Here is a 19,081-nt window from a genome sequence, read left to right as displayed (position 1 = left end):
CTTAAATCCTAGAACTTACCAAAAGTAAACAGCTAGGCTATTTAGCTCAATTCTGCAAAGTCATGTATTCTTTTCCCGTGCCTGTAGGGAAAGATAAGCTTAGATCAGGAAAGATAACCTCTCTTTCCTGACCTAATGACTCTTAACAGCCTTAGGCCCCATGGCATTGGAATAAGGGGTTGGGAAAGCTACTGAGACTGCTTTGTGTACTTAACAATCCTGCAAAGCTGCCACAGGCTAGGAAAATGACCCCGGAGCAGTTCCCAGTGGGATTTCAAGATCTCCACCATGCTGTGAGCATCTCTTTCAAACAAGAAGGAAGAAAAGCCTTGTCCAGATTCTTCAGACCCTCTTGTTACAGCTGTCTGAGACCGGGCTCATATATCCAGGGTAATTACAAGGCATCAATCACAGAGGCAAGTAATGGGAAGGCTGGGAATCAGACACGCCTGTCTTGCCTCAGCAACGCTTTTGGTGCTCAGCTGTTCCCAGCAGGTTTCTTCATACCTTGCCCATTCAGCACAGAAATGAACCAGCAGGAAGCAGTCAGGAGGTTGGCCACCCACTGAAAAGCTTAATGAAGAGCTGATGGACCTAGACAGGGGGAGGAGGTGGGTGCCTGGTGGAAATCTGCCCCCACCCCCACCAGGGTAAAAGCCAAATCTAAAAATAATAAAAATAAAGACCTGTGTTTGCACCTACTCAGGTGCTGACTTTGGAATCAATTTGGATCAGTTTGGATCCAGCACCCACAAACTCCTGCTCATCTCTAAGACTATATTTGCATACTCCCCCTTGACACCAAACTCTTGTCCAGGGGAAGAAAAACACTGAGTAAAAGGAACATCTGTAAGGTGGGTTTTTTTGACCTTTAATCAAAACTCCAGCAAAAGCAGGGTCCAGAGAAGAAGAGAATGCAACCTCACAACTGTGAGTAACTTTTCCATTTGTGCTACTAAGCAGATAGAAATCCTTTCAAGAGGACCTTTCACTAGGTACCATCTCTTCCTGGTTGTTCTTTGGCTGTCACCCTTCTGGCCAGCAGTGCTGCTTTTATTGTAAGAGCAGAGTGTTCTCTCTCTTGATGGCACAGGACCAGCTCTTTGTTGTGACAGGAGCCATATCCTCCACGTGTTCTGAAATGAGCAGCAGCTGCAGGCAGGCCCCCTCCATTCAGCAGGATCCTTTGTCCTTGCGCTGGAATGCTGTGAGCTGCCGCCACCTTCCAAAGGCCTGAAAGAGGAAAGTGGACAAATCAAACACTTGGGTTACCCCTGAGGGGCTGCAGCCATTCTCACAGAACCTGTAAACATAGCTTTCCTTCTAGCTATGGCTCTGCCAGCTGCCTCACCCTTCAATCAAAACCCTTCCCTGTCTCTCCTGGAGCCAATATGGGGCATGCAGAGTACAAATCAATGTGGGAGATGAAAGACCAGAAATACCCTCTAATTTCAGTACCTCCTTAAAGCAGGACCTAATCCTACATGAATCTTTGGGAGGCAGGCAGGGGAGCAAACTGGGTATGAGTTCTAAGGCTTTGCCTGCTTGCTCAAATTCATAGTGATTCGCTTGCCCCTGGGTGCAAGTCAGCACAGTCCTCCTGCACCAATGTGGAGCCTGTTTCTCCCCTGAATGGGGTCTCAAGAGACAGGGATTAGGGGATTAACATCACTAATAACAGCAGAGAAGGGGGCACATGTCAGGGAAATTGACTCCTGACACAAAGCTTTGAAAAACACCCATAGATGAACCCATGTAAAGCTGGAAGCTTTTTTCCTTTTTTACTGGCAAGTCCCATTCCTTGATGTATTCAACTTCTCCCTAAGCAAGTGCATTGTGCAGGGAGAGAGATACAGGGGGCACCAGTTGTCCCTTGGGGGTGCTTTTTTGTACCACTGAATTGAAGAAGGCATAAATGCTTACCTGACACAACAGGCTCCTGGCTTCCTCCTCCAAAAGATTCTGCACCACACAGCTTTGCAAATATCTTCGTCTCCACGCCCTCCAGGCCTTTTCTATCAGCCGCTGCTGGTCCTGCCAGGAACAGAGGCAGCACACAGATTAACTGGGTTCTGGCAGGCAAACAACCTCACTTCCCTCCAGTCCCACCTTGTTCCAGTTGCTTTCCTGAGTCCCTCTTAAAAGATTTTGCACTGGTAACAGAGCTCTTGCTGAACTACTCTCTCCAGCACAGTGTGGCTAAGTCCCAGTACCCTGGAGAGAGGACAGTGCCCCACTCTGTTCCAGCACAGCTCCTCTGTGACTACAGATATCCTCACACAATACAGGCATTGTCTTGTTACCAGGGCAGGCCAGAGTACATCTCACACAGCTAATGCCCAGGAACCAGGCAGAACATGAGTATGAGCAGAAAGGAAAGTAAAAATGACAGCTCTTGGTAAGATGTGGACACCAGTGGGATGTATCAGGCACATAGATGAGGACAAAGATTGTAATAATTGCTGTGAACTTTTTCCACAGTCTACAGACAATCTAGACAAATCCTGTTTCAGCTTCCCATCTGTAAGGGCAAAGCACAGCTAAATCTGTGGATATGCCAGTTTGTCAAGCTGACATTTCAAAAAGTACAATGGAAAAACTAGCCACAGCACTAAACCAGGATTTTACTTGTTAAACCCCCAGGTCTCATCTCCTAGGATGTATGTGGGGCTACAGGCAGAGCAGGCTTGCCCATTAACACCCATCACTGCCACCCCAGTGGCCCCAGACACTCACCAACACCTGAGCCAGTATCACCACCCTGCTGGCTTCCCTCCACTGATGCCATCCCCTTGCCAGACAGAGCAGTTTCCTGTCATGGTGGTACTGGTGCAGTACCACTGTGTGATGCCACCACCTCAGATATTTCCTCCTGCAGGCAAATGAAGCAAATGAGTTTTACCAGCCATACAAGGGAGCCCTTCCCTGATGGTATCAGCATGAGGAAGCTCAGAGCCCTCCACTTCACTTACCCAAGACACCTCTTAGCCCAATCCTCCAAGTCCACCTCTGCTGCGTTCCCCTGGATCCTGCCATGTGCACAAGAGGGTCCTACCACATCAGGTCTCTCCAGCAGCCTTCCAGGCCTCTTTTGGCTCCTGTAGATCACCAGCCAGCGCTGAATGGCACTGGGGAAAAGTCCAGTTGGTGCTGAATCTTCTTCTCTGCCTCTTCTGCTTTCTAAGAAACAAAAGAGGAATCACACAGGAGCTAACCTTGGAGCTAGAGAGGGAGACATCAGAGCTGCCATGAGCCCTTAGTCCTTTAACTCATGAACACAGAAGAAATCCACTGTGTTTGATTGCCATGAGCTCCTATTCCACAGAGGAATCCCAGTCATTAAGCTGGTAAACCCTAATCCCCTTCCCTCATCACCCACACTCCCCACATGGGTCTGTGAAAGGAAGAGAGGAGGGAGAATCCTCTTACTCGTGGGCCAAGAGAGAGACATCTTCCTGCTTTTCCTAACACCTATGAGGGTACTGCGCTGCCGTAAGCACTGGGAAAAGGCAGCTGCTCTTGTCCAGTAGTTGCAGGCCTGCAAACAGAAATAACACAGCTGCAGCCAAGAGTAAACACAATGCACACAGCACTCACACAAACCAGTCTTAGAGAGACAGGCTCACAGCTCTGCAGGTAGCTTAATGTGCTAGACCCCAGGCTGGAAACTGCACAGATGAGATCTCAGCAGGACTGACTCAGCCCTTCCAAATCAATCGACCTCTTTGTAGTTTGCTAGCTGTGAATCTTTTGAAAAAAGCTGCAACTCTGACAGCTCACTCTGCTCTGCAGGGACAGTGATTATCCTATCTTATCTTTGAGCAGAGAGGAAGGAGTGCTCTCATCTCTCTGGTCAAAATGTCCCCTTTCCTTATTGCTGTGCTCCATATGGTTGTTGCAATCAGTGCCAGATTATGGTGATGAAGTTGTGTGCACAGTCTGTGAAGAATTTCACAGCAGGAACTAAGCAGTCACCACAAATCAAACCAGGTTTTTATACAAGCCTTGTCACACTATCTCAGTGCCTTGTGACTCACTGAGTTAATAATAACTGTCTCATAGGGACCTATATCTTTTCTTACTTGTTTGACAGTAGCCACGGATCCCAGGCGCAGGGCTTGCTGTCCTCTTGCAGCCACTCGCCAGCGGTGACAGGCTTTACCTGGAGAGGGCTCCTGCCACTTGTGGTTTCTCTCTCCTGGCACTTGTTCAGCTCTAAAGAGTTTGTCCCTCCACTTAGTAAAGCTCACAACCAGAAGACGGTGCTCTCTGACTCTTCTAAAGTAAGAGAGAGCTTCACGCTGCTTCAGTCTACCTGCAGTGACCTGGGCCCAAGTGACAATGCACCTGAAAAACAGTTAAAAGCACAGAAAAGAAGCAGATACATAAAGTAACAGGCCTAATTTCACCTTCTCACCTACCCTGCAGTGTCCCTCATAGATGGTCAAAGCAAGCCAAAGAGCATTCAACAAGAAAAAAGCCTGCTCCTATTATTCCTTCTGCAATCAAGATTTATGCATTGATCTCCATGCTATGTATTTTTCCAGAGCCTCATCTTTGGGAGGTCCAAGTTCAGACTCTTCAACTATCCTGCAGAAAACCTGCCCTCATTTTACTTCAGGTTCCCAGCACTGTTACCTCTCACCTACTCAAAGCCCAAGAGACTCTGCTTCACTCTGGCCATTTTAGCATTTCCTCCTCTCCAAAGGCCTCTGCAAACTGAATCCAATCTTGTAGTATGTTTTTTCTTTGCCTACAAAACAAATGCTTTTCCTAGGCCGCCTTGCCAGTACACATACTGGATGCCCTCACAAAAAAAAAGGAAATAATTAGTCAGTCTTCAATCTACCTCTGTGCTACCAGCTGACCAGAAAGATGGTGCTTGATGAAGGCTTCTATTTTCTTTTTCATTATGGGATAAGAGTAAAACTGCTAAAATCTCCTTCAGCATGGAACCCAGCAGATTCCTGGCTTGCAGAATTTATGACAGCCGCTTGTTGTCAAGATTCAGATTTTGTTTCTTGGCTGTCACAAACTAAGGCCCTGTGTATGTGGGATGTACAACTAGAATCTTGATGAAGACAATTTTATTCCAAAAAATCAACAACTTCGGGACCTAAGTATTACCAGCACTGTAAATCTGCACCCACAATGATCTCTCTGTATCTTGCAGGCTGACACACAGGAGGCCAGTCTTCCTCTGCAACCAGAGAATCCAATCTGCTTTTAACTCCTGGCTTATCCTTTTGGTTCCTTTTTCCATTTTCATTATGCAAATCATCCCACTGCACCATAGGGTAGAGGTGTAAATATCCTGTGCCTGGCAAGCTTTATGGAAGATCAAGAGAAGCTATTGCAGGTTATCCTAGCATGAAAAATGCCCCCCTCAGAAGAGACAGAGCTCAGCCTGTACCATATCCAGGTGAGAAATAAGAAGCACTCTGTCATCAAAGGAGACTCAGAAGGAAGATTAATGATGGAGACATACTCAACAGGAAGGAGCAACATTAAGGGTTTCTCCCAAATACAATTCCCACGAGGGAGCCATACAGATGGACTTGCAGAGGAAAATGCAATTGGGTGGGGTAAGTGAAGAGTCTAAACACCACAGCCACCAAAATTTTACTGGATTTTTAGTTGCTTTTTCCTCTGCAGATCTTTGTGTCCTCTCAGTCTGAATCTGCAATTCAAAAGAAAACCTACTAGAGCCAAACCTGCAATTCTTATGCCTTAAATGAACCCTTAGCATAAATAATCTTATTCATTCTTATCCTCCTGAATTATTTCAGAGAAACACTTCAGCAATCCTGGTTCACTAGAGCTGGACACTTCTCTGCACTTCAGGCAGGCACCAGCTTCGTACAACATAAAGCACAAACAAAACTGTTTTCAATGAGAAGGCCACTGAACACAATTAAGAGAGAAAATAAATTAAATTCTTGTCTTTTGGGGACCTGCAATATATGACTCAAAGACAGACTACAACTTCTCCTATATTGTAATAAAACCAAGATGAGTTGAACATCATGGTTCTCCCTCCATAAGCTTTATACTGCTTTGCTGCAGGAACAAATTGAACTCAATTTTTCACATTAAATTAAAATCAACACACTGTGTCCACAATCCTAAAAGACTCAGATTTGTAAACATCAGAGCTCTGTAAGATCTCTGCCCACTACTCCTTGCAGCAAATACTGAAGTGCAAATGAGGCTTTCAATTTTTAAACTACACAAATTTGTTTGCATCTCTCCCTCACTTAGTGCACAAATACCACTCTGTGTAACTAAGACTGAATACAAGTTCTGGAAGGAAAATAATTTTTAAATGGGAAAAATGAGGTGGGGTGTGAGGCTTTAGGTAAGAAAGCCCTTAATATAGACGCATCTCCATTTATGCATGAGCTATTCACACTTTCAAACCCAAACTCTGCTCTTAATACAGTGGATACTACTACATAAATTGCTTTTCATGCAGTGCTTCCCTTGGAAATGCTTTGAGAGCAAGAAACAAACCTGTGCAGGAGAAAACGTTCCCAGAATAAAACAGCGTATTTCTGCTTCCTTGTTTGGCAATACCATATCTGCAGGACCAGCCTCTTCTTCTCCTGGCAGCTGTGCCAAGCCCATTGCTGCTCCAGTTCTCTCAGAGCATGCTTCCCTGCAAGACAGCACAGCTTCCTGAGCTCAGCCCAATGATTTCCCATTGCAGAGTCCAGACAAGAGCAAAGAACACATCTGCTGTGAACACCAAATGGGACCAAACTTGCTAAGATTTCCTGTCCCCTCTTCAGTAGCTAAAGAGACTTTTCAATTCACCTTGTAGTTTTTTGTCTGGAAGGTAGTCAGACCCTCTTTCAAATTTTCCCTTCAAGACATCACAGATTACTTCCACTGTTATCTGCAAGGCAGTTTTCCATTAAAAATTGTGAGTTTTTCTTGCCTGGCACAGCATAAGTACTTAGAGCATATGGAATTTCTTGAGGGATAAGGATTGTTAAGCCAACCCAAAAGACACACCCTGTTCCCACTGAAGCAAAACATGCTGCTTGGACTGAGGAGACATGTTCAAACTTGGAATGCTGCATGGAACTCCATTTAACTCCTCAGCTGCTAAAATACACTGCTTGAACACTCTTTTGGTAATGCCAAAGGAGCATCTTCCCTAATATAAAGCACTACAAAGGAGCAGGGCACATGTCCTGCTGACAGCCAGAAGAATGCAGTGACACATGCACCTACTGACTCCTGGAGTAGTATGTGCCTTTCCACAAGAGCAGTGCACAGAATTACAGCCAAAAGCGTGACTTTCTCCATCCCAACCATTGCCAAAGCTTCTCTCTTCCACAGACACAAGTGATGCAGTGGGATGGGGTAACTCACTTTGCCAGCAAGAATGCCAATGCCACAGAGCATCAGCAGTCATCCGGTGAATGTGACACCTGAATCTCCGGTCAGCTTCCACTTTCTGGGCCAGTCTCGTTTTCCACAGGCTGAAAGCCATCTGGGAACAATGAACTCTGTGTTTTAGGGCTGCTGCTGCTTTTTGGTTCTTATTTTCCATGACCCAGTGGTGCCAGCTGTGAAAGGCTCTGAGAAGAACAAAGGTTGATGCACTGACTGCAGGAACAGCTCACAGAGATACACACCTTTGTAATGGAATATTTAGCAACAAACATACACACGAGGGAATTTTGGAAACACATCTGATCTGTTAACATCCTTTCCCCATGAAATGTCAGGGGAAATGATGGACAGGGACAAGCTGCTGAGAGTAAAGTGTTCTGTCTTGGCTGTGCCAAGCCTGTTTGTGCTCTTCAGCTCTAGAATCAGTAGAGAGCAAGGCCAGTTCAGTGGATAGGAAGTTACCAGGACTTGTTATCAGCTGAGCTGGGCTTGCTCTAATTTGTGAGGCATCCCATCAAACCAGAAATTATTGTATTCCTACATAACAATTGTGAAGCTGGAAAAACCCCAAAATAATGGGCTGCAAAACTCCCACTGAAGACAAAAAAAGCTAGAGGAAGAATTATTTTCCTTTTTTTTTTATTAAAGCAAGTGTAAAGCTTTCAAAACAGAGAGCTTTAAGAAACTTCTGGAAAGCATGATCCCTACCGAGACAGCTGAATGTGCCTGCGGTACTGCTGGGCCTTCACATGATGTCGAGTTTGAGCTGACCAGACAAGGAAGCACCTCTGCAGGCAGTATTTCTCTGCTTGCTGCCAGCAACTCTTCACCTCCTTGTCAGAACTGCAGCCCTGTAATCCAGAAAGGCAAGAAAGGGCCTTGAACTGCTGTAGTGTCAGTTATTCCACACAGCTCAGCTGCCTCAGAGTCACATTCAGTGCCACTGTGACTTCTGTGATTTCCCAGCTCTGTTGCTAACCCACACACCCCACATGAACACCCAGACATGAGGGTCTAACACATCACTTTTAAATCCTTGACATCTGCCCTACTTCCACTCAACTGACAAATGGTGAGGAAGAGTTACACTGAGAAAAGGCTCAATCTCCCAAATCTTCTCTTTGAGAGAGAACAAAAGAGATAAAATAGCAGTGAGACCTTCCATATGCTGATATTGAAATCCAAAGGCTCTTTGCTAAATTTGAATATGCAGAAAACACTTGTATATTTACATTTTACACAGCACTTTCTAGTCTCACCTCTTCCCATGCAGAGTAACTGGTGAGAGGCTGGGAATTATTATCTGGACTCTGCAGCACCAAAGACTGGAACTGATTTTCCACAAACCTATTTCTTCTGCAAGACAAAAGGGTTGAGTGAGGGAAAGAAAGAAGAAGATCAAGTCCCCTGGAAGGATGGTGTGACATGACATGAGAGATTATTCAGACAGAAGGAATTCAGCCAGTCCAAACAAGGGGTCACTCCTACCAGCATCCCAAAAAAACAGTCTCCAACTCACCCAGATCCAGGGAAGGAGGTCTGCAAGCACAGCTCCCCACCCAGCTCAGCTGGCAGCTCTGTGCACTGGTGGAGGTGCAGGAAAGAGCCATGACATGAGATGTGTGTGACATCCTCAGCAGTCAGAAAGGAGAAGCCGTGCTGGCTGCTCTCACTAAGACTGCATTCCTGCAGGTATGAAGGGAGGAAGATGCTGTGAGGTGAGTGTCCTCTCGGTGCAAGAACTCAGCTAACAGCTCTGACCATGCCATTTTCTCCTTTTTTTATTGAGGATTCAGGCAAATCCAGAAAGCATCCCTAGGAACTGCAGGCTAGCCATGATACCTCTGGAGAGCAAACATGTAAGTGATGGGAAAGTTATTTCTATACTAATAATTTCCATACTGAATCCAGAAATACATGTATTTCTATACTGAGAAAAGGGGAAATGGGCTGTCTCGGGGAGGAAGGTTTTTATATCTCATCCTTTCCACCTTGCAGCCACAAATGGAAGCAAGTGTACAAGGGAACCTCACTAGCTCAGCACCTTCCCACATCTCTAAATGATGAACCAGAAAAGGCACAGAGAGCACTGACTTTACACTTTCAGATTTCATTTCAGCATCAGGACCCCACAGATTCAGCACTAAATTTTAAGCACAGTTTGCTGATGACAATATCATATTGAAGAAGAAATTTTCCCCTGAAAAATCCCAGCAATTTAATACCTCAGAGCAGTCTGGGTGTACCAAGACCTTCTCACCTTTTCCAATGAGCTTTGAGAGGCCAGAGTAGCTGGTGCACTGCTGTCAAAGCCAGATGATGTTGAGAGATCCTCAGAAAACAGTATGGCAAGAGGTTCCTCATAGACAGCTCTATGCAAGTGCGTAGAACTTTGTTCAATTGTCTTCAGCATGAGATACTTTTGGTGCCATAATTTCAAAGTTTTTCTGAGTTTACACTGCTCCAAAGTCTGAGAGAAAGAACTGAGACAGAAGATACTGAGACAGTAAAGTGACAGAAGAACACCAGAGGGGGGGGTGAGTAGCACAGACATGATGGACAATAGATAGGGTAAAAGGGGTTCTTGCAAAAGGTTCAGAAAGTCAAGTGGACACTACTAATGGGGGCAGGACTCCAGGGACTGGCTCTTCTGCACTCACTCAGCTTTGTGATGCTCACACAGCCTTGTTTTCCACAGCAGATATACTCTCTGCAGCTTCAGTTTTTGGCAGAAGTCATCAAAAGAGTAGACTGTTTTCTCCAGAAACTGTCTCTCTCCAGTCCATGATGTCTCACCTTCATGCCTCTTTGTCACAGTCTCGTCAGCTACTGAGCTTATAACTGCTCCTTAACCAGTTACATAAAGGAACAAGAGATTATCTGCAGGCATTCCAACTCAGCCCAGCCCAACCCTCAAACTGTTTCTTTTCAGCAAGGTTTAAGAGTTTATGTTTGGTTTATGAAACAGAGTGACAAACCTCCCTGTACGTTCACTGACATACCCAGAAGCAGTCCTCTGCCCACTCTGGTTTGTTCATATCTGTATCATCTGAGCCCCTCTGTTTTCAGGCTGTTTTCAGTGTACAAGAAGAGGAAGGAGCCTAAGCACCTCTAAAGTTTAGATTCTGCACAGACCCCAAACTGCTCACCATAATGCTGCCTCCATCGTAGCAGGAAGAGGTTCACCACTGCCTGCTTATCACCTCCTCTGACCTGCAGCATCTCAATCCACTGCTGGAAGTGCTTCCTCAGTGATACTGCTCTGAGATGGGCCAGGTTGCACCTGTCAAGTGCCTTCTGCTCAACAGTCTCCTTCCATGTACAGAAGCACCTGAGAATACCAAAGGAAAATGATGAAAAACACTTACACAAGCTTATGTGTCTTCCTGAGGCTGGGTTTAGTCCAGGAGAGCCAGGCAGAAGCTGTCCCATGAGCTTCTATTTGTTCATTCCAGTAAAAAGCCACTGTCATGCTTAGAGCACAGCAGCACAGTGGCTCTTGGGTTTGGTATTTCAGGACATCAAAAGTTGGGACAAAAAAGTTTTGGCAGTGCACAGGAGGTAAGTCGTAACATTTCTGGCCACAGCAGTTCCTTTTTATATTTTTACCCCTATTTTCATCTTTATTAACTCCTAAAACAAAAGGATAGATGTCTTTAAGATGGAACAACTACTACTGTCTGGGTTGGCTCTGTTATTTTTTGGACTTTCACAGCAAACAGATTTTTCACATGAAAACTCTCATCAACTCACCGGGAGACCAAGTTCCTTTCGATTTGAGCTGTCAGTGTTAGAATCTGTTTCATTTCCAAGCTTTGGGAATGCCACATCCAGAAAATGTTTCGTAGCTTCTTTTTTTCCAGCAGAGCACGGGCTTCCAAAAGCCTGGCTTCCTCTTTGCTCAGCAGCTCCTTCTGCAGGCGCCACAGTCTGAAAGCTGCTGTCACAGGGCAGGAAGAGATTGACAGAAGAGAAATAACAGAAGATCTTCAAACAGCTTAGTGTCACACAGCAAACATTCCCTGGCTTTACTCCAAGCTGCCAGAGGAAGGACACTTAAGGAAGGCAGCTCACATTGCTGGAGTGACACATGCTGCAGCTGAATTAATACAAGGAATGAGGGAAAACTTGTATGACATGGTGAGTGGCCATCCTCCACCATCACAGATACTGGCCCAGCTACTTGCAAGATCACATTCTGAAAGAGCTCAAAGCAACAACTAGACACAAACCACAAAAACTGGTGAAACAGTGAATACCTCCAAGCTGTTCCAAGGCTATGGAATGTGTGCTTACCAGCCAGGCGTCTCATGTCTCTGATTGCTTCTGCTCTCCAGCAAAACTCAGCTGCTCTCTGCCTATGACAAAGCTGTGTCCACAGCTCTCCCTCCACCCTGAAAGAGCCACCAGCATGCCTTAACATCCACCTGTCCACAGAGCAGAATCCAGGGCTTTCCTCTCTCTTTTTGTCCTTCTACCTTCAGAATTAGAAGTCTCAACAAAAGGCTTTTCTTTTGACACCTCTACTGTCAAACTACTGCTAGACACTGTAGTATTGCCTCACTCCAAACTCATTTACACCTGTATCACATATGCAGGTGATAGCTGAAGCCAAGAATTAGTACAGGAGTATTTCTGTCAGACACTCAAATCAGATTGCAAACACTGATGCACAGAGCTCTGAAATAGGATTGTTTAGTTCTTGACACTAAACTACTAATTCTTGCAGCATTTGTGCACAGCAATAAATCCAAGGACATGGAAACAAGTCTGCCATCATTTGAGAAAAAAAATTCCCTGTGTTTGTAAACCTCCCTTTGTCCAAGATAACAGAAAGAGAATGCTCTCTGCTTACCTACGAGCCTGCTCTGCTTCCTTTGAGTATCCTGTTCCAAGCTGATGCTGAGCTGAAGTTGTCATAGTTGCTGATCTTCCTACTCCAAAAATCCCTGCTGATGAACTTTGGGTAAAGGAGTAAGGCTCAGGCTGCAGAGCTTTCTTCTTGCTCTGTTTTGCCACAGCTTCTTTCCACTGAAGAAGAAACCACATGATTAGAACAAACTGCAGGCAGAGTATTGGTACCAGGGTTTACATCACTGAATTTCACACAGGGTACCCCTTCCTTCTCCCTATCCAAACAGGATTTGTGCCCTGTCTGACTGCACAACAGAAAGTTCACAACACTGTCCCCAGCCAGTGCTCACCTTCTGGAAGCTGGCAGCTAGCAGAGCTGAAGCATATCTCTGCTGGGCCACCTCCAATTGTGTCCTCCTTTGGTGCACAGTCCACTGCAGAGCACCAAAGCCCTTCTGAAGCAGCTGGTGTCTGTAAAGCTGCCTGGCTGCCCTCTTCCAAAGGATATGTCTCCTCCAGGCTTGGAAACACCTTGTTAGGATTTGTTTGTCACACAAGTGCCAGAAACTTAAAAACAAAAACCAGAGGTGAGTTCCTGTTAACAGAAAGGAAAGTTAAACCATCCAGGAGGTGGCAATCAGAGTTCAGCCATCAAGCTGTAAAAAGGTTATTTCAAAACATTCTCTCTAAAGAATGGAAAACATGAAATCTCACACCAAATTTAGGAATCACTGTTGCTAAACTGGTAGCAAGCTCATTCATGTCTTATCCACAAATTTGAATTCCACCTCATGGGTAAGTCTAGCTCTTGACCTTCTCTGTGCAGTGAGCACACTGGAATTTGCTGCATTGAAGAACACTGATGGTACCAGCAATTCTTCATTGCCAGCAACAACCAAGGCTGAATTTAGAAGATAGCATTGAAAAGATACAAAAATAATTTTTTAGATTATGTTCCATTCCAAATGACAACTCTCTGAAAAGAAGTGGATGCAGCTCCTCAGCCAAGCACAGCAGATTAATGTAGGCTAAGCCCTAAACCCAAATGTTCCTAGGCACATGGCTCCTTAGCCTCTTTCCAGAAGTGCTCTTCTGTTAACTACCATCACACCCATACTTAAACACAGAGTCTTTTTACCTTTGCTCATTCACCTTCAATGACCAGGAGCTGTTTTCTGAGATCTGCAAACAGACAAGAGACAGTAATTCACAGTTATTCACACCGCTCCACTCTGTTGAAGAATTTGATTTTGTGGCACACATCATTTTGGATGGAGATCAGAGCAGGACTGCCTCAAGGTCGTGTATTATGTGGGATGCCTTGGACACTGCTCCCACACCACTGCTGTGTGAATATTATTATATACTTCAGACATGAAAAGGCACAAAAAGCCTGAAATCTCAGGGCCCTGCAACAATGTGCAGAGTAAAAACCAGTTTAATGCTTTCCCTCGGCATGCAGATCAGAGAATATAAACAGGGTTTACATTCCCAAAACAACCAAGTTGACAAGCTGGTCTTTAGGAAGAAGCATAAGAGATGGAAAGAGGCATATGTTGGGATGAAGAAGGACTGTAAGAGGCGAGATTCTGGCCACTCAGTGAGAAGAAAAAACTATACAAGGGACAAGCATCACCATCACTTGTACCTCAACTCTGCACCTCTATCAAGTGGCAGAAGCAAGCACAAGTAATACCTGTGAACAGAGATGCTTCACAGTGAGCACACCCTCACCTCTCTGGGCACAGTTTTCTGTGTCTTGCTCCCTTCTTCACAGCACCGTGGTTCTTTGGCATTCCTTTCTACAGAACATTCTTCAGACTGCTCGAGATTGCCATCAGCTTCCAAATTCCTCCGGCTGCTTTGGTAGGAGTATTTGTTTCTCCTTTCTTCTCTGCTCATGTTCATACAATCTACACCAGAATGTTCACTAAAGCTTTCTTCAGCTGGTGTACCCAAAGGATTGGAGTAGCTGCTGCCCACTGCAGCCATTCTTCTGGCTGCTCGTGATCTGGAGTCACACACCTCTTCTGGCTCTTTGCTGCACTTAATATGAGACTTGTTGACTTCTACAGATTTAACACTAAGCTGCTGGCCTGGTCTAAGCTCTTTATCTCCAGGATGAGAAGTGATGCTCACACACACTTCTGTAGGAGTCCCACACATGGCTACACCAACATTCATCTGAGCCCCCCCCAAATCTGTCTCCAGTAACACCTGCAGACCCTCTGGATCTGGTCTGGCTGAAACGTCTTTCTTACAAGACTCAACACATGGAGATGCCCCATTAGATGTCTGTTCTCCTTTGACAACCTTTCCAGGAGAATGGCTTTTTCTTTGAACATAAAGACTTCCAGTTTCCAGAGATGGCTTTACCAGGGACTGGCATCTGAAGAACGGGGAGCAACTGAAGGAAGAATCTGCTTCTGTATCCACTAGCCTGCCAGAGCCCACTCCAGAAGCAAGGGTTTGTGGTTGGATGCCACCTGAAATGTTGGTTCTCCATGTGTTTGAGCCAATGTAACCATATCTGTGAGAGACAGAGAAAGGCTCAGCAGGACTGAGGTTCCTTGTCATTGCACTAAGGCTCCAGTCTTTAGCAAATGGGACACCCCATTTCAATCTTGCCTGAGCAGCACTGGTTTTTACTGCAGCTAGCTGTTCTCCCATGGTCACGATACTGGGACCTAAATTATCAGGAGCAAAGCATGAATGGCCAGTGACTGGAGAAGACTTGGGCTCCAGAGGGAGGGAAGCCCGTAGCCCCATCAAAGCAGTTTCTTGCTTAAGCCTCTGGACTGAACAGTACAAGCTAGCAGAAATCTGTGAGGATTGCAAAAGACACTGAAAAGACTCCAAATTAGATGGATTGAGATTCCCCAGGGCTGAACTGTGACAAGAGTTCACACTTTTACTTGAGCTCCTTAAAGAAGGACCCACCACTTCATGCTCAAGAGGGGAATCTGCAGCATGGGATGACAAATGTGCATTGACCAGTGAAGGGTTCACAGGATCCATACAAGAAGCAGCAGAAGGCTGATGCTGTTGGTTTTCCACCAGATAGTCACAATTCTTGTTCCTTCTTTCTGAACAGTGATGGTGAGCAGTGGGCATGCAGCAGCTACCAGCTGCCTTTGCTTCCTGATGGTGTTAAGGAAAGTCAATACTCTCACTCCTTCTCCTGTCCAAAACACAAGCCTCAAGGTGCAAGTGCCTCTGGGGGAGATTCACAGGAGGGAGCACTGACAAAGCAAGATGGGGACTCTCTGAACCACACACTTAGAGCTGTGCTGCTGCAGCCTAGAGCACAGATTATTCTGCTGCAGCAAGCAGGAACTGCAGAACTGGCTGGCAGTGTCCAGGAACAGCTGAGAAGGGCAGGAGAGATTAGTCTGTCTCAGACTGGGATCTCTTCCCATCTGACAGAGGTGTGGTACACAGCTGGCCCTCTGCTGCTGTCTCTGGGCTTACATAAAATCCTGTAGCCTCAGGCCAGGGATGAGAAATGTCTACTCGACTTCTAGTGCCCAAATACAGATTGAAATTCACGTTCTTCTGAATGTTTCTTTGCTCTGAAGGAAAAGAAGAAGAAATATAAGCAAAGGACCGTATGTATTTCCTATCTCATCTTGCCTAGTTTGCCAAAGCCTTTGGGTACTTTCCTTGTGAATTTCTTGTCTCTGATCCACCAGTCACAGTCCTGAAAGTGTTATGGAGACTACTCTCTTCCTGTTTTACATCAGACAATCATACATGGCACAGCAGGAATGACTGAAAAGGGCAGATTCAGTTCTCAACAAAAAACCTGGAAAACAAAGACTTCCAGCATTATACACCTGCAGACTCAGAATGAATTTGTTGCTAGCAAGGCTGAATTATCCTGCTGCCAAGACAAAGTGTGTAGAAGCTTTTACTGCATGCTTTGCATTTCACCAGCTCTACATGACACTGACCAACAGGTCTAAAAAAAATGTTTTCACAGAAGTCAGAGCAACATGGTTCCAGCTGGCATACAACACTTACCCCTCATCACTGATGGGAAATCCAGCTCAGATCTCCTCCACACTCATATTTTCTCCAGGGCTTGTAGGAAAGGTAGGGCCTTGATTTAAAGTTCTCTTTAACTGCTTTACAAGTGAAAATCTGTTCACATATCATGCTACAGCCCTGCAAAGGTCCAAGGCTACACAGACCTATTTCTTCTTAGTCCACACTAAAGGATGAAACCATGTTTACATATTCATAAAAACCACACTGTCCCCTAATCTGGAAGAATTACAGCATAGCTGAAAGACCAACTTTGCAGTCTAGCCACTAAGTCTGATGGTTATACATATAACACTCGTGCTGAAAATGGATTCTTAAATTGCTGCTAATAGGTAAGTGCAATTTCAGAGGACTGTGCTTCCAATCCCTCAGATTTTAAAAGCGAGTTGTCAATCACTGTCATTCTAACCACCATTTTTTTCCACCTCTCTTTTAAAAAATGAAAATGGTATTGTATAAAGACACACACTTCTCTATCATCTTAAAAACCCCTAGTCAATCTGAGAAGAGACAGCAATGAAATCAATGCCCATTGTTTTTTTCAAACACACTCCCAGAAAGCCTCTTGTCAAATTGCACTGTTTCCAAGATGTGTTTATCTCATTCTCTTCTAAGACAGCATTGAGGCTCAGTTGTCCCTGTTTGTAACAGCTCATTTTTCCCTCTCACATGCAAACTCCTTCAGTAATCACCACAATCTGGGGAGCAAACACAGTTCCTAAAGCAGCAGGAGACAGTCAGGCGGTGCTGCAATTATCCCTGGGAACTGCTGTTACTGCCTTTCATATATCACCAAGGGTGCCATGAACGGAAAGATCCCATTATTTTTTCCAGACAAGTTGAAGTTGGCAACTACAGAGTGAACAGACAAAGCACAGCTGCCTTCCTTAGGGTGCCTATCACTGCATGAATATAACCACAAAATGCAGTGGACTGGTGTTCCATGGAAGCACTCCTTGCATCCCAGAAATATCCAATCAACAAGCAATGTCTCACAAAAGGAGGTTACAAAGGATTCAAATCGCAGAAGGACATAAACCCACCATGTTTTTCAGTGTTGTTTTCCTCTGTGAATACCCAAAACCTGGCTCCGGACTACCTTATGCTCAAGAATCTGGACATAATCTATTTTCTTGATAATAATCTATTTTCTTGATAACTTGTGATTTTTTTAGCTCTCCATTTCAGTTCTTTTTGCTAGGTACCGAGTTCTCAACACATCACCATGGTTATTTCAGGCGGTGTCCTTCACCTCACTCATTCCTAATTTCAGTCTCATTGAGATCTGGAAGAAATAGCATCCTTTCAAAAACATGTTTATCTGCCTTCTGAAATTACTGCTCAGGACTTTAACAACTTTTAAGCAGTAGGGTTAATTTCACAACAAGATTTTATAAAGATTTTTTTCAACTTCTTCTGAGGCCAAAAGAGATACTCAAGGCAAACTGCACGTTCTGTGAACTGCAAAATCCATGACCAATGGATTTTATATTAGTTTTTATGATTCCAACTAAAACATTTAATGCATGCTTACAATATACACACTTTGCAGCAACTCGCTAACGCATTAAAACCCAAAACAAATTAAATTAAGCAAATAAAAATTAAGATGATCAAGTTATTTATGTTGTTATAGGCAAAAGGAAATAAATAGCAGAGTTCATGAAAGGTAAATCAAGCTCTTTCAAGCAAATGCCATTTCAGCAATACGGTAACAACGCCAGACCCATAATAAACACATTTGGCCGCACACCCAGAGCTTTTTTCCCCATCCCTGCAGACCAAGGCTGATCCATTTCATATTCCAAGCAGGGGCCAGTGATTACTCCGAGACCACACTCCATCTGCCTTAGAAAGCGGGTTCTTCCCAAACACTGCTCAGCGCTCCAACCCACACCATCAGGCACGCACAGGTGTCTTCCCTCCCCAGGGCTGCCATCCACACACCCGCCGCTGTCCCAGGCTGCAGCAGCGGCAGCGAGAAGCGAGAAGCTCCTCGCCCACGGCCCAGGCTCCGCTGCCCCCGAGCGCTGCACTCACCCAGCCCGAGAGGCACCGGCTGCGCTGCTGGGCCCCGGGGACCGGCCCCACGCGCTTCCTTCGCGGCCACAGCCACCCTCGGCCTGCTCCAGCTGGGGCTCCGTAAGCAGCTTATCCCCGCGATTAGGTCGGTGACCGGGGCTACAGATGGCCGGGGAAAGCCGCTCTGGGCCATGGCTAATTAAAGCCGGGGCCCGTCCGGGGAGAGGGGGGCTCATGCCGGGCGGGAGCCGTGCCTGTCCCGCGCAGTGCCTCAGGACAGGCGCCATGTCTTCCTCTTCCCCCGCTCCGCCGGAGCCGGGCCCGCCAGCGCTGAGGGAGGCACCGGCCCTGGGCGGGCCAGGCGTCATCCCGGGGAGCTGCCACCAAAACCTCGGGCACAGCAGGACCCGAGCATCTAAAAAAACAAAGCAAAACCAGCCGCATGGAGCATCGCACCCGTCTGGGTGAGATTTTGCTGAGAGCCCCAGCGTGAAGCCAGCGAGGCGATGCTTCGGCACTGCAGGTCCGTGAACCCCCTCATGCCCTCCTGAACCAGATACAAACACTCTTCTTCCTTCTCAGTCAGGAGAGGGGTCTGTTTTTAGCATCACCTCTGATTTATTGCTCAAAATAGGTATCCTTGAGGCACTGTAAGATGAGTGTTACTCATGCCTTGCTCTGCTTCCTGGAGCTCCCAAATGTACCAAATTTTCCACAGTAAAACACATGGCAGGTCAGCTAGATGAGTATTTCC

At 45.7% G+C, this 19,081-nt stretch overlaps 1 protein-coding gene across 8 annotated transcripts; it reads right to left on the bottom strand.

Annotated features, from left to right (window-relative positions):
* C24H1orf167 (chromosome 24 C1orf167 homolog) lies at positions 1-18,885 on the bottom strand. 8 transcript variants are annotated; one of them, XR_015774484.1, is made up of 21 exons: positions 13,993-18,330; positions 13,397-13,440; positions 12,609-12,825; positions 12,260-12,435; positions 11,701-11,798; positions 11,158-11,344; positions 10,554-10,735; positions 10,065-10,251; positions 9,665-9,887; positions 8,924-9,090; positions 8,664-8,760; positions 8,113-8,255; positions 7,381-7,589; positions 6,514-6,658; positions 4,083-4,347; positions 3,430-3,538; positions 2,973-3,180; positions 2,737-2,872; positions 1,924-2,034; positions 986-1,233; positions 1-81 (listed from the first exon to the last, which is right to left on the bottom strand). XR_015774484.1 is itself a non-coding variant. In XM_088066443.1 (21 exons), exons 2-21 carry the CDS (start codon positions 15,370-15,372, stop codon positions 1,174-1,176), a joined length of 4,344 nt encoding a protein of 1,447 aa, XP_087922569.1. In that variant the 5' UTR covers positions 15,373-17,590; positions 18,346-18,885; the 3' UTR covers positions 851-1,173. The 8 variants fall into 8 exon arrangements, 6 of the variants coding, with proteins under 6 accessions (XP_087922569.1, XP_087922570.1, XP_014112713.2 ...); XR_015774485.1 differs by having other exon boundaries at positions 1,000-1,233; XM_088066443.1 differs by lacking the exon at positions 1-81 and adding an exon at positions 18,346-18,885 and having other exon boundaries at positions 851-1,233; positions 13,993-17,590.
* Positions 18,886-19,081: the final 196 nt, after the last annotated feature.

This window comes from Pseudopodoces humilis, chromosome 24, assembly GCF_049639895.1.
Source record: "Pseudopodoces humilis isolate 2021_Gansu_Grassland_sample_001 chromosome 24, ASM4963989v1, whole genome shotgun sequence".
NCBI classification, from domain to species: Eukaryota; Metazoa; Chordata; class Aves; order Passeriformes; family Paridae; genus Pseudopodoces; species Pseudopodoces humilis.
This window is presented reverse-complemented; position numbering and strand designations above follow the sequence as displayed.